Source organism: Salvia splendens, chromosome 2, assembly GCF_004379255.2.
Source record: "Salvia splendens isolate huo1 chromosome 2, SspV2, whole genome shotgun sequence".
NCBI classification, from domain to species: Eukaryota; Viridiplantae; Streptophyta; class Magnoliopsida; order Lamiales; family Lamiaceae; genus Salvia; species Salvia splendens.
In genome coordinates, this window is record NC_056033.1 from 1,496,601 (window position 1) to 1,509,831 (window position 13,231).

The 13,231-nt window shown below is 38.5% G+C and overlaps 3 protein-coding genes across 5 annotated transcripts; all 3 read left to right on the top strand.

Annotated features, from left to right (window-relative positions):
• Positions 1-72: 72 nt before the first annotated feature.
• Positions 73-2,758, top strand: LOC121782414. Its single transcript, XM_042180254.1, has 6 exons — positions 73-470; positions 588-636; positions 777-828; positions 1,225-1,391; positions 1,787-1,897; positions 2,473-2,758. The coding sequence occupies exons 1-6, from the start codon at positions 124-126 to the stop codon at positions 2,614-2,616; spliced, it is 870 nt and encodes a 289-aa protein (XP_042036188.1). The 5' UTR covers positions 73-123; the 3' UTR covers positions 2,617-2,758.
• Positions 2,759-6,150: 3,392 nt separating this feature from the next.
• Positions 6,151-8,096, top strand: LOC121782402 (thaumatin-like protein 1b). 3 transcript variants are annotated; one of them, XM_042180242.1, is made up of 3 exons: positions 6,151-6,332; positions 6,441-7,168; positions 7,612-7,746. In XM_042180242.1, exons 1-2 carry the CDS (start codon positions 6,275-6,277, stop codon positions 7,136-7,138), a joined length of 756 nt encoding a protein of 251 aa, XP_042036176.1. In that variant the 5' UTR covers positions 6,151-6,274; the 3' UTR covers positions 7,139-7,168; positions 7,612-7,746. The 3 variants fall into 3 exon arrangements, 2 of the variants coding, with proteins under 2 accessions (XP_042036176.1, XP_042036162.1); XR_006046406.1 differs by having other exon boundaries at positions 6,152-6,332; positions 6,441-7,400; positions 7,612-7,750; XM_042180228.1 differs by having other exon boundaries at positions 6,154-6,332; positions 6,441-7,134; positions 7,612-8,096.
• Positions 8,097-12,595: 4,499 nt separating this feature from the next.
• On the top strand, positions 12,596-12,913 carry LOC121793117. Its single transcript, XM_042191304.1, has one exon. It carries the CDS (start codon positions 12,596-12,598, stop codon positions 12,911-12,913), a length of 318 nt encoding a protein of 105 aa, XP_042047238.1.
• The last annotated feature ends 318 nt before the right edge of the window (positions 12,914-13,231 follow it).

The following is a 13,231-nucleotide window of genomic DNA, read 5'->3' on the forward strand; positions in this document are numbered from 1 at the left end:
AAAATGGCCCATAGTATTTTTTATAAGTATAAGCCTACAAAAGGCCCATATATAACTGGGCCTTAATTTCATAATTTCACACAAAAGCCCCATTTCATTTCAGGGAAACCACCGCACCGGGAAATGGCGCACCTGCTGCGGCCGCTCTTTCACTTGCCACGGTGGCGCTACCGCCGCTCCGCCGTGTCGCAACTTCTCAGCTTCCACTCAGCTCCGGGTCGCGCCACCACTTGTCTTCCTTTCTCCACACTCTTCTCCTCTACATGCCGCCAAGTTCATTCCCGCGCACGCGCTCTGAAATTGCGCGATTCTCCTCCGTTCTCCGACGCTAATGAGAGCGGCGACGAATTATCTGATGGAGGTGATGTAAAGAAGAGCCGAAACGAGAGAAAGCGGGAGGCTAGGCGCGCCGTTCGCTGGGGTATGGACTTAGCAAACTTCTCTCCGTCTCAAATCAAGCGCATTGTAAGGTGAATCCGCATTTTCTTTTACGAATTTCGTTGAAGTGTTTAGTTTTCATAGAAGATAAACGTTTCGTTCCGTTTTCTTTCATTTTATCCTCTTCTTTTTCGCGTCTGTTTTGGCAGAGTGGCTGAACTTGAGCAAGAGGTGTTTGAGGCAATTATGGTAGTAAAGGTGATAAATTAGCGTCTTTTATTTCTGTTACTATAGGCGGTTAATTCATTTATCTGATTGAGTTACTGTTTTTTGCTCATTTTTCGTTTAATTTAGTTTGGTGTGTTGATGAAGATAAGATGTTTGATTTTTTGTCTCAGAGACTTGGTTCTGATGTTCGGGAAGGAAAGCGCCGACAATATAATTATATAGGTGAGAAAGAAGTTAAAGATTATCGAGATAAATAAGCAAGTTTGTTAGTGATTCACTAAGCTTCTTTCAATTCATTTCTCAGTGATACAAATAAGTTTCTTTTAATTCATTTCTCAGTGATACGATAAGCTTCTTTTGATTAAAAACTGAAGCATTCCTGGAAGAATGTTTAATCAATGCTTAGTACAATAATTGGGAAAATAGTTCAGTTTGTGGTCTAATGGATTTATAAAACTATTTATGTACCACATTGTGTCCGTGCTCAATATTGTTAATTTCTTGTAAGGTGGTGAACCTTAGATGATTTCCGTTGTCACTAGAACGTATTTTCACCTGCTTTATCTCAATCATTTTTTTGTAAATTTAAGCTAATATTACGACTGATTGAAATGGTAGGAAAACTGCTACTTGGAGTAGAACCTGAATTAATGGATGGCTTAATTCAGGCAATAAAAGATGGAGATCTGAGTAAGTTTCAAGAATTATCAGGTACAGAATTGGCAATTGACAACGATGCAGAGTCAGAAGAAGAAATTTCAGAGGAGGAGGAGGAAGAAGAAGAGGTATGAATCAATCTGATTCAGTCCCAATTAGTTTCATAATTATTGTTCGAAAAGATGGAAATTTAAAGGATCCCCAACATCTGATTCTTATTATCATAACGTAGAGATAAGCACATACTATAAAACTGTTAATATTTTTCATAATACCCAGTGGAATCCTTCATGCATTTTTTATGAAAAAATCTACTTATTTTTACATATTTTTAGCCCAAATGTGTGTTTCCCAATATTTCCAGTTCACATCTTGACTTGTAAAGAGTTCTATTTATTTCTGGATGGGCTCGACAGCCTCTACTCCAGTATACTTTGTCTACTATCATGTTTTGAATAAGTATAATATTTCTGTCGCATGTTTATCAGGGATGACTATATATTGCAGTTTTCTTGCTTCACAGGATTACACAAATATGGCTGTTGTAACCAGATGGTTCGATGGCCTAGTTAATAAGGATCTTGACATTACCAATGAGATTTACTCACTTCGAGAGGTTGACTTTGATCGTCAGGTCAGTTTGGTTAAAGATTATGCTTGTCCTAATTGAAATTATATATGTTCGAGAGTGTCTTTTTCTTACGCCTTCAGCAAACTTGAAAATCAATAATGAACCCACTTAGACCAAAAAAAAAAGGAAAATAAAATCAAACAATGTTTTCCCTCTTTCTCAATTTCTTCTCCTATAACACAACATACACAATTCACAGTTCCTCGTATTTCCTAGAACACCCAAAAAACATCGAAAACTTACCCAAGTGCATTAAGGAAGTCCTGACGTTTTAGAAACGCTACAAACTTAGCCTAAAGCTAGCACCTTTACTTGAGACTCTATTAAGCCATTCCTTTGGAAGATTGCAATAGCTTTTTTAAGTATCATCGATGAACTCCACCTCGTCATTCTCTATTAAATTTGCTTGAGGAGAAGGACAGCATTGCTGGATTTGTTTGTTAACTCTCAGAATCTGTGCTGATAGTGAGCTATGAGTATGGTTTTTCAGTTTAGCATTGCCCTTCACCTATTGCTTTATTCAAAACTTCAATCTCTTAATAATGGTTTATGGTGTGCCCCTCTTCTATTATGTTTAGGAACTTCGACAATTGGTTAGAAAAGTGCAGTGTGCATCAGCACAGGACGCCGGTGTAGAAGGGAGGGTGGAAGCAGACGCTAATGCAGGAAGGTCTCTCACTCGTTTTCTCCGAGGTCTTGCCGATCAACTCCCAGATGAGTAGCATACAGGCTTAAAATGTGAACTAAAAATCATGAAATTTGGCCTTTTCCTTAAAGTTGGTTAATCTTTTTTCTCCTTTAATTTCTAAAAATAATTTATGAAAATCTAAATATTTATATATGCTTTCGTTTGTTATTGGATTATATTTTGTGTTGTCAAAAAAGTGTGGCGGATCTCTGAATTTTCATCATCTTTGGTAACTGTCATCATTCAACTCCAAATTCAAGGGGTCATGAATTGTCGTCTTCTTTCAAAGCATTAGATTCGTCCAAATTTACTGTTATTTATATCCAAACACGTACATTGCCACTTTTTTTTTTGCTTTCTTCTATTTTTTGACTATATGATTCAATGAAACTAAAATAATCAAACAGATAGATATTTGCGTGAGTGAATTGCATCCTGCTAAGTTAGTAACAAAGTAATTGTTGGAAGACAGCAGAAACACCACCTAATTGTTTCCAATCAGAAAATGGTAATTTTATTTTGTGGTGTGCACATAATAGTTCAAATAGTTAGTTTGTTGCAATTTATAATTGGTGTGCACTGTATACAAGTAGCCTTATTACTTTACCAAATAGGAGAATTAAATATCTTGGATTATTGGTGAATCAATTACGTAAGCCGTGATCTCACTATGTTGGACGATATTATTGTGATGGACAGTGGCGGACGTAGAAATAAATTTTAGCCGGGGCTTTACTAAAAATCTTCGTTATCAATATTAATATATACTATATTAATATAAATAAAATTAATATATATATATATATTAAAAATTCCATTAACAATAATAAAATTGTATAAATATTTAATACATAAAGTGCCAACATAAATACTATAATTCAAATTCAATTCAACTTCTTGCATACTGATTTCCACTAATTCAACAATTCTAGCACTTAGAGAAGATAGAAGATGAATAATTACCCTTTCGCATTTTTCCAAAAAAAATATTCCATTTCTATATACGAAAAAATTACTAAATTAATTAAAAATGTAAACTCTACTCCTAGAAATGTAGTTTATTTTCTATAAGAATATTAGAATGTAAGTTTACTTTCTATAAGAAATTAAAATTATAAAAAACACACAAAAAAACTTTTAAATAGTTCAATAAACCATAAAATATTATGTAAATTAACCTTACGAATGTAATACAGTAACTATGACAAAAGAAAAAGGGAAAAATTGACTCACCAATTAAAGTGGTAAAGAAGAGCCATAAAATCGTTAGTCAAGTATAATTTGTGGAAACGATTTCAAATTTAAGTGTTATACTTATACTGTTATGAAAAGTAGAACACGTTTCAATAGGGATAAGGGATTGTCTTTTCAGATTTTATTACTATTATTATTTTTATATTCATTAAATAACTTTTTTGTTATTTTCATCTTCTTCTCAACCCCAACAGCGCGGCGGCCATTGTTATATACATTTTTTCGCTGCAATTTTCAATTTCAGCCCCTCCTTCCGGTTAAATTCCAACAATTTATACATCTAACACATTAATTTTGTGAGGGCTGAAGTTACTTTCAAAGAAAATTTAAATATTTTTGAAGTAGAAATATATATATTTTTTAAAAGGTTTGGGAGGGGCTTAAGCTCCTCTCCTCATGTGTGTGTGTCCGTCACTGACTACAAAAAATCTATGGTGGTGGTCGGGCTTATCATGGATAATGTTCATATGAGATTGAAGTAAAATTAGAATAAATATGAGATAGTATAAAGGAATAAATATAAATTTTCTCTATTAGATTTGAACTCGAGTGTTGCATTTCTTCAGTAAGAAGATGCATTCAACGTAAACTTTTATGATAAAAATGAAAATAATTCTCAACTGACAAATAACATTATATAAATGCGAATGCAGTATAAAGAAACCATATTTTTTCCCATGAACCAGGGTATCTCTCAATACTAATTATTCGAATTGAAAAACGTCATTGAAATGAAACAAAACGGTACCTACTTCCATGTGATTGATTTATTAGTTAAATGGAATGAGTATTTTGCTGTAAAGCGTTTTATCACTAAAGTTTGTCGTCTAATTAATTTAACAACAAAATTAATCTATTTGAGCTACAACTAGGTAGCTTTTGCGTAGCCAGCCATTTAATATCTTGCATTAATAAAATGAAATTGGAGAAATGATAAGACAAAAAGGTACAATCTTTTGTGATGATAATATGCAAAAGAGATAAGAATTTGTATCCCTTTCTGTTTAAAAATTTAGAGAAGAACCCCTCTAATTCTTGCCTCTACAAAATTAAAAATACTATGTTGAGGCAAAATTACCTAGGTGAAATACATTGTACGTGTCTATTTTGTGACAAATAAAAAAGTGCTATTGTATATGACATCAATTTTTATTTGTATTGGAACTTAGTATTAGTAAATTAAAGCAGGATTATGATATTATTTGTTTATGTTTGACTATTATAGCATCCATTTGACTGTTGACCTTTGTAAATTCTGCCATCTGAAAGGTTAGAATTTATGCACACGATCAAAGAGAAGAAAATCAATCGAATTTCTCTAACGATATGCATGTAAGCATGTTGACCAATTTTGGAAAAAAAACAGAACAAGAAACATTATCCCATTAATTTTTCATATCCAAATAAAAGTACGAAAACTCAATCAAAACGTGCACTTTGGCGTACTTAATTATTTAAATAATTAACTTTGTTTATGAGTAACATTTATAGTCGGCAATTATGACTTGTAAATTTAAAATTCTTATTGATTGAGATAATGGAAATGCTAAGAGAGCCGCCAGAAGCAGATATCATTCTCCCGCCCCAGTTCCGTTTCTTCTAACTATTAATATCCTCCCTCCGTTCTCAAAATATTATACATGTTTAATTCAACACGAGTTTTAAAAAATGGAAAGAAAAATAAATAGAAAAGTTAATAAAATGTAAACGCACATTTATATAATATTAGTTATAATAAAATGCGAGGATAATGAGTTAGTATAAAGTGAGTTCCATACAAAAAAACCAAAAAAAAAACAAACAAACCAACAAACAAAGTGGACAACAAAATCTCAAATTATCATTATGGTAGATTCTCTAATATAACAATAGATGACCCTATTCAAATACAAGTGCATTATTCATACAAAAACACAATTATTTATGATTATAATTTTTTCTATTAATAATAGGAGTAGTATTTTTTTTAAATGCATTAAAAATAAAAATAAAAATTGGTTGATCGGTTCAATTGGTCGACCGTTCACGTTTCGCCGTTCGAAAATGGCTAAAAAACAAGTGATTTTATCGTACAAATCGGACCAAGCACTAGTTTGTGATTTGTAGATATTCAATTTAAAATTTTAATATTTTCTTAAATTGTTATATAGAGATTAGCAGGTGGAGTAGTAATTTATGTGAATTTATATCATATTTTATGTCTGTATACATTTATCAGTTATCACTATCCTTTAATAAATTATGCTTTTGCCAATATTAAATTCCGAAGACTTTAATCCTAAAGGTGAAATTAGCATAGCAAGTTAGCAACTTAGTATTATAAATACCTCCATCACCCTTTCGCCAAAAAAAAACTCCTCTTCTCCAACCATCCTCTTCTTCTCATTCTATAACACAATTATTTTCCAATTTCCATTCAAAAACCCTCGACACATCACATGGGAAAGCTTTACTTCCATGTTGTCTTCCTTGTTCTTTCAAATTCCTTCATAGCAGGTAAGTGATTAAGCTTTTGAAGCACTTTGAGTTGAATGAAATCACACAAACATCATTCAATTACATTGTTTTAATTTCTAACGAATTACCGTAAAATTTTTGTTTCAGAAGTGTATTCATCAGCCACATTCACATTCGTCAACAAATGCAAGTTCACAGTGTGGCCAGGCATTCTATCCAACGCCGGGATCTCTCAGCTCCCCACCACCGGCTTCGCGCTGCAGACCGGCGAATCCAAAATCATAACCGCGCCGTCGTCCTGGGGCGGCCGATTTTGGGGACGCACACACTGCTCCGAAGATCCGACCGGAAAATTCACCTGCCTGACCGGCGATTGCGGATCCGGCAAGCTCGAATGCGCCGGCGGCAACGCCGCGACGCCGGCGACGCTGGCTGAATTCACACTCGACGGCGACGCCGGGAAGGACTTCTACGATCTGAGCCTCGTCGACGGCTACAACCTGCCGATTCTGGTGGCGCCGCAGGGCGGCACCGGCACCAACTGCAGCAAGGCGGAGTGCGGCGCGGATCTGAACAGCGATTGCCCGGCGGAGCTGCGCGTGGCCAGCGCCGGAGGGGAGGGAGTCGCGTGCAGGAGCGCGTGCGACGCGTTCGGCAGCGAGCAGTACTGCTGCAGCGGCGCGTACGGCACGCCGGCGGCGTGCAAGCCGTCGCAGTACGCGCAGACGTTCAAGCGCGCGTGCCCGCAGGCGTACAGCTACGCGTATGACGACCTCACCAGCACCTTCACTTGCGTCGGCGCCGACTACATCATCACCTTCTGCCCCTCGCCTAACACCAGGTGAATTTACTAAAATACCCCTTCAATTTAACAGGTACGTTAGCTTATAGTCGGATCTAAGTAACAATAATGACTACTCCTATTATAATGAATTCCACTTGCATCATGAATTATTGTAGAAGAAGACAATGACTATATGAATAATTGGATTGGTTAAATAATCATATATCGTTTTCATAGGTGAGATGAAATGTATGAATCAAATAGATGTAAAGCTAGTGGAAAGATTTGGTCATATTTCGTAATCAGCCGGTACAGACGTACAGGTATCAATTAAATAAAACGATTGGAGTATAATTTAGTTACTCGTATTAATTAGTAGGAGTAAATATTATTGTCAATTTATTTCAAACCTTTTCGTTTGTAACGGTCGGCTCTGCAGTAGCCAATAACAGACAAACACGTAGCTATGATAACACTTTAAAAATAATTTTTTGATCTAGTATTTCTGAGGGAATTTCTATAATTTTGTTGCAGTCAAAAATCTTCATCGGAATCAACGGCGGCGGGTGGCAGCAATACACCGTTTGACGGCAACATGGTGTATGAAGGTGCGTTGGAGGTGAGCTCTGCGCCGTCCACATATGGACACGTAGTGGGCGGAGCTGTCGCCGTAGTGGCGGCAATATGGCGGTTGAGCTATCTTACCTAAATAACACTCCACATTTTGAGTGGGCCTGTTTCATAATGCGGGTTAGGAGCGGGTCATGATCATGTAGGCCCATTTTCGGCTGGCCCATGTGACGAAGAGATGCGTCACTCGAAGGCCAAAATTATTGAAAGGAATTTATAAGAAAAGAATGGAAAAGTAGTTTAGTGTTGAAAGTTACGAGCAAAGCTCTTGGGCTTATAGTAATATTCTTTTAGTGATTGGCATTCAATTGGCAAAGTAGAGAGGTATAGTTTGTAAAATCAAAATATTATTAACATAATTTGTAGTGTTCATATTTTTTATTCGTTCATCGTTTTGTGGTTTTATTGTTCATTAATTATTGTTGGATTGTGAAATGTGGACCAGTTACCAAAATAAATTATTAGAGCTTTGTAGCAAAAATGCTGCCTACTAGACTGAGTGATGTTTAACTAAATGCACTAAGGGTATCCACAGTGGTGATAGCCCAGCAATAGCCCAGCCATAGCCCAGCCACAAATTCCTCCTGCCACATCATCAATACTAAAAATCCTCCTGCCACATCAGAAATAGCTCAGCCATAGCCTAGCCATATCATAAATAGCCCAGCCACATCAATAGCCACATCACTAATAACACAATATACGGAATTTAATTTACGAGACATATACGGGAAACATTAATAATACTATTTTAATTTTAAAAAAAGTACAATAAATTAAAAAAGTACAATAAATTTAAAAAAAGTACTAAAATTTTAAAAAAGTACATTAATAATAAAAATTACATTAAAAAAAGTACATTTTACAAAATTACATAAATAAAAAAAACTAACTCCGAGCAGTCCTCCGCGCCCATAACTCTTCAATTAAATCCTTTTGGAGTCGAATATGAGCTTCCGCTTGGCGCATGTCGGCATGTGCTTGGAGGAGGCCGGCTTCATCGTGAGGTACCCCACTCTGTGCGTTGGGGACGGCCACGCCGTGGCTTGGACCGGCTTCATTATCGTCGTTGGCCCAATCCGTCAGTTGTACACCTTCATCTTCGACAATCATGTTGTGCATGATAACACAGGCGTACATTATATCAGCAATGCAGTCGACGTGCCACAAACGCGTTGGACCCCTAACCGCCGCCCATCGAGCCTGGAGCACACCAAATGCGCGCTCCACGTCCTTGCGCGCGGACTCCTGCCGTGCCGCAAAGTAGGCCTTCTTCTCATCTCCTGGGCATCGGATCGTCTTCACAAAGACGGGCCACCTAGGGTATATCTCATCCGCCAAGTAGTAGCCCATATCATGCCGGTTGCCGTTGGCGACAAAACTGATGGCCAGACCGACGCCCTGGCACTGCTCGTTGAATAGGGGCGACGAGTTGAGGACGTTTAGGTCGTTGTTCGAACCGGCTATCCCAAAATACGCATGCCAAATCCACAGCCGGTAATCAGCTACGGCATCGAGGATCATCGTGGGATTCTTTCCCTTGTAGCCGGTCGTGTAAAACCCTTTCCAGGCAGCGGGACAGTTCCTCCACTCCCAATGCATACAATTTATGCTGCCTAACATTCCCGGGAACCCATGCTGCTCCCCATGCATCCTCAGCAGATCCCGGCAATCTTCGCGGGTAGGCTTTCGGAGATACTGATCACCGAATACTTCAATCACGGCTTGACAGAAAATACCTCAAACATTCCAGGGAAGTCGTCTCACCGATGTGGAGGTACTCGTCCCACATGTCTGCCGCGCCTCCGTAAGCCAACTACCGGATTGCCGCAGTGCACTTTTGAATTGGTGTGTGGCCGGGTTTGCCAGCAGCATCGTGCCTGAAGCGGAAATACAGATATCGCTGCTCCAAGGCGTTAACAATACGCATAAACATGGCTCTGCTCATCCTAAAACGTCGCCTGAAAATGTTGGCGTTGAACCGCGGCTCCTCTGCGAAGTAGTCTTCGTATAGGCGCTGATGTGCAGCTACGTGATCACGATCAATCGCTTGTCGGCGATGGACAACTGGCCGAGGTCGAGGTACCGCCGGCTGCAAGGCTCTTTGCATCCATTGGTCTATCCCGCGGTTGGTATATGCCTCTAACGCTTCGGCCATTCGACGTTCGTACTCCTCAGCGTCCCCCCCACTACCTCCACTACCTTCTCCCGCGTTACTCATTTCTCGGTGTTGATCTTGTATAGAAATTAAGATAGAGAGAGTACTCGTTAATACAAGTGGTGCGAATGAAAATGAAGTGCAAATCGTGTATATATACTGTCTCGAAAATTTAAAAAAAAAAAAACAAAAAAACCGCTGGGCGATCCCGACGCTGCAATGGCGCCGAGCGGATCGCCCAGCGCCCGTCGACCGCCTAGCGCTAGGCGATTTTTAATTCCGAAAAACCGCTCGGCGGTTTTCGGAAGCTGCAATGGTTCGCCTAGCGACCGCCTAGTGCCGGCGCTCGGCTAGGCGGTGCGCTAGGCGCCATTGTGGATAGCCTAAAAAAGCAAGTACTATTCTTACGCTACTAATTTGAAGAAAACAATGAACTCGACACCTGTGCTCCATCTGCCCGCCCGACTTCGTGTGATACCTTTTGTGATAGAAACTATGCCTCTGACTTTGGAATTGGTATCGTGCTTTAATAGAATGGTCACTCATTAGTCATTAGCTTATTTTAGCAAGAAGATAGGTCCACGCCTAACCTCCACTTACCATAAAGAGCTCTGCGCAATTGTGGAAGACGTTCAAAAGTGGGGCTAGTACCTCCTAGCTGCCAATTCGTCATTCAAAATCAAAACGATCAGCAGAGTTTAAAGGACCTACTCTCTCAAGGCAGGCGTACAAACATAGCGATCAGCAAAGTTTAAAGGACCTACTCTCTCAAGGCAGGCGTACAAACATCGGAATAGCAATTTTATACATAGAAGTATATGGGATTCAAGTTCAAGAATGAGTATAAATCGGTCGCCTCAAATAAGGTGGCAGATGCTCTTTTACGTCGCGACCAAGACCAGGCTGATGACCCACCATCGTTGTTGGCAGACTACACTTCAGTACGCTATTCGCAATGAGAATGGAATATTGTACTGCTTCAATTGGAGAATCTACGTCAGCTGGAATCCGGCAACCCACGCGGCTATTTTGGAGGAGCTACATAACGCCAAAACGGCAGGCTACCCCGGCCCGGCTAGAAAAGGACGTTGACAAGGGTTGCATCCACATTTTATTGGCCCGGCATACACCGTGACATCCAAGATTATGAGGCTGCATGCACTATTTGCCAAACCACTAAATACGTAGCCAAAAAGTCACCTGTGTTTTTTCCTTAATTAGCCAGTTTTAACACAATTATTTTCCATTCAAAAGCTTTAACACACCACAGCAATGGGAAAGCTCTACTTCCATATTCTATTCCTTATTCTCTCTAATATTGAATTATTGAATTCCACTTGCATAGTGATGAATTATTGTGAAAGACAAAAATATTACTACTCCACGCCTTCCTTCTGCTAAAAAATACTAGTTTCATTTTATACATAATATAGTTTAAATTCAATTGATAAAGTAAAAAAAATGTATAGAAAAAAAGTGGACAAAATGTATGAGACGTCTGTTAATGATAAAGTAACAAAAATGGATAGAAGAAAGTGGATAAAGTATGAAAGAGAAGAATTTTTTTAAAAAAATAATGAGAATAAATGGATAAATTTGGAAAAAAGTTTTAATTTTTAAAATGGGATTATTGTTTTTTGAACATCCTAAAATGGTAAAATAACTTTTTTTGGACGAGTGAGTAATATGAATATTAATGAGTGTACATGATTGAGACGTGAAATTATTAATTAAATAAAACGATATGGAGTATAAATATAGTTATTGCATAATTGCATTAATATTGTAAATTTAGTTTCTCACACCTTTAAAATAAATATAAAAAAAGAAATAAAAGTACTCCATGTAGTATGAGATGCTTTCAATTGTAAATTTAGACGTTATTGTAACACTCGACGCGGCCATAGCCAATAGCAGACAAACACTGTTAGCAACTGAATAAAGAATCAGAGCAATAACGACGAATTGATCAAGCATGAAGTGAGATGGAAGGGAATTTCTTGATTCACAATTGGAATTAAACTGAAAGAAAAATGCGTACAAGAAGAGTGAGAATAAAATCCCTAACAAACTTAGCTACTATTTAAACAGAAGTCTAAAATGCTACATTGATCTAACGGCTGAGATCGGATCAATCTAACTACATTTGATCCAACGGCCGCTGAGACGAGGTGTTGCTTGCAGCCGAACTCTTCTTCATTTATTGAATTTCCAGCTCCAGATTTGAGCTGCCTTGGTTGGTGTCTTGAGCCATCACACTCCATCACAAACACTGTAGCTGTGATCAGTTATATTTAAAAATCCAATACTTATTTTGGCCATGTGTTGTGTGCTTACATCACTACGAAAACTGATTTATTATTGGATTGGTATAGGGCAATTTGGTGAATATGAATGTTTCTGTTTTCACCTTCAAATAAAAAATTTATTAAACGAGATAATCACCATCTCACACCAACCCCATTCCCCCACATCTTGTTCTTTCAATCTCCATGCCATATCACTCTCACAAATTAAAAACAAAAAAAAAAACAAAAAAGTAAAAAACAAAAAAGAAAAAAAAAACACAGAAAGAAAAGAAGGAGAAATCCTCACCCGCAACCATTAAATTCCACCCACCAATCAATCTAAATTCTCATTGATTTGCAATTCCAAACACAAAATATCGCAATCGCAATCGCACCGACCGACGCTCCCCCAATCAAATAATGCTCTAGAACAATCATCGCTATGACGATCTCGAACGCCGTGGTGGGGAATTTGACGACAATCTACCTCGTCGTGATCGCCACGATGAAGGCGTACGGCCTCGCCGTGGGGCGGAGCTTCGGCAGCGCCTACGTCCTCGCCCTCTCCACCGCCGTGGTGGCCGCCGTCCTCGTCGCCAGCCTCGCCTGGGACGTCTCGCGGAAGGTGACGCAGGCGCTCATGGCGCGCGATAGCCACCACGAGATGTGCCGCGGCGGCATCTGCTGGCACGGCGTCGCCGTCAAATCGCCGGCATCTGAGGTCCGGTTCCGCCTCCCTCACCACCACCACCTCAGATAATTCCTCGATTTTAAAACTCGTCCAGAAACGGCGTCGTTTTATAACTGTGCAGCAGAATTTCTGGGGATTCGATTCTCGTGTAAACTAATGTGTATAATATGCGGTGGAAATATTAAGCAACATTTCTTCTCCTTTTATTTTCTCTTTTCATCTGGAGATGTTGCATTTTATATACATTTTTGATTGTTGACAGAGCGAGTAAAGGTTTTTGCTGCTATTAAAAATCAAATAGGAGCCATGAATGATGAATCGAATTAACTTTTCGATTTCCACAATCATCAATGTTACTTCACACTTAAAAAAATGGTTGGTTTCGGC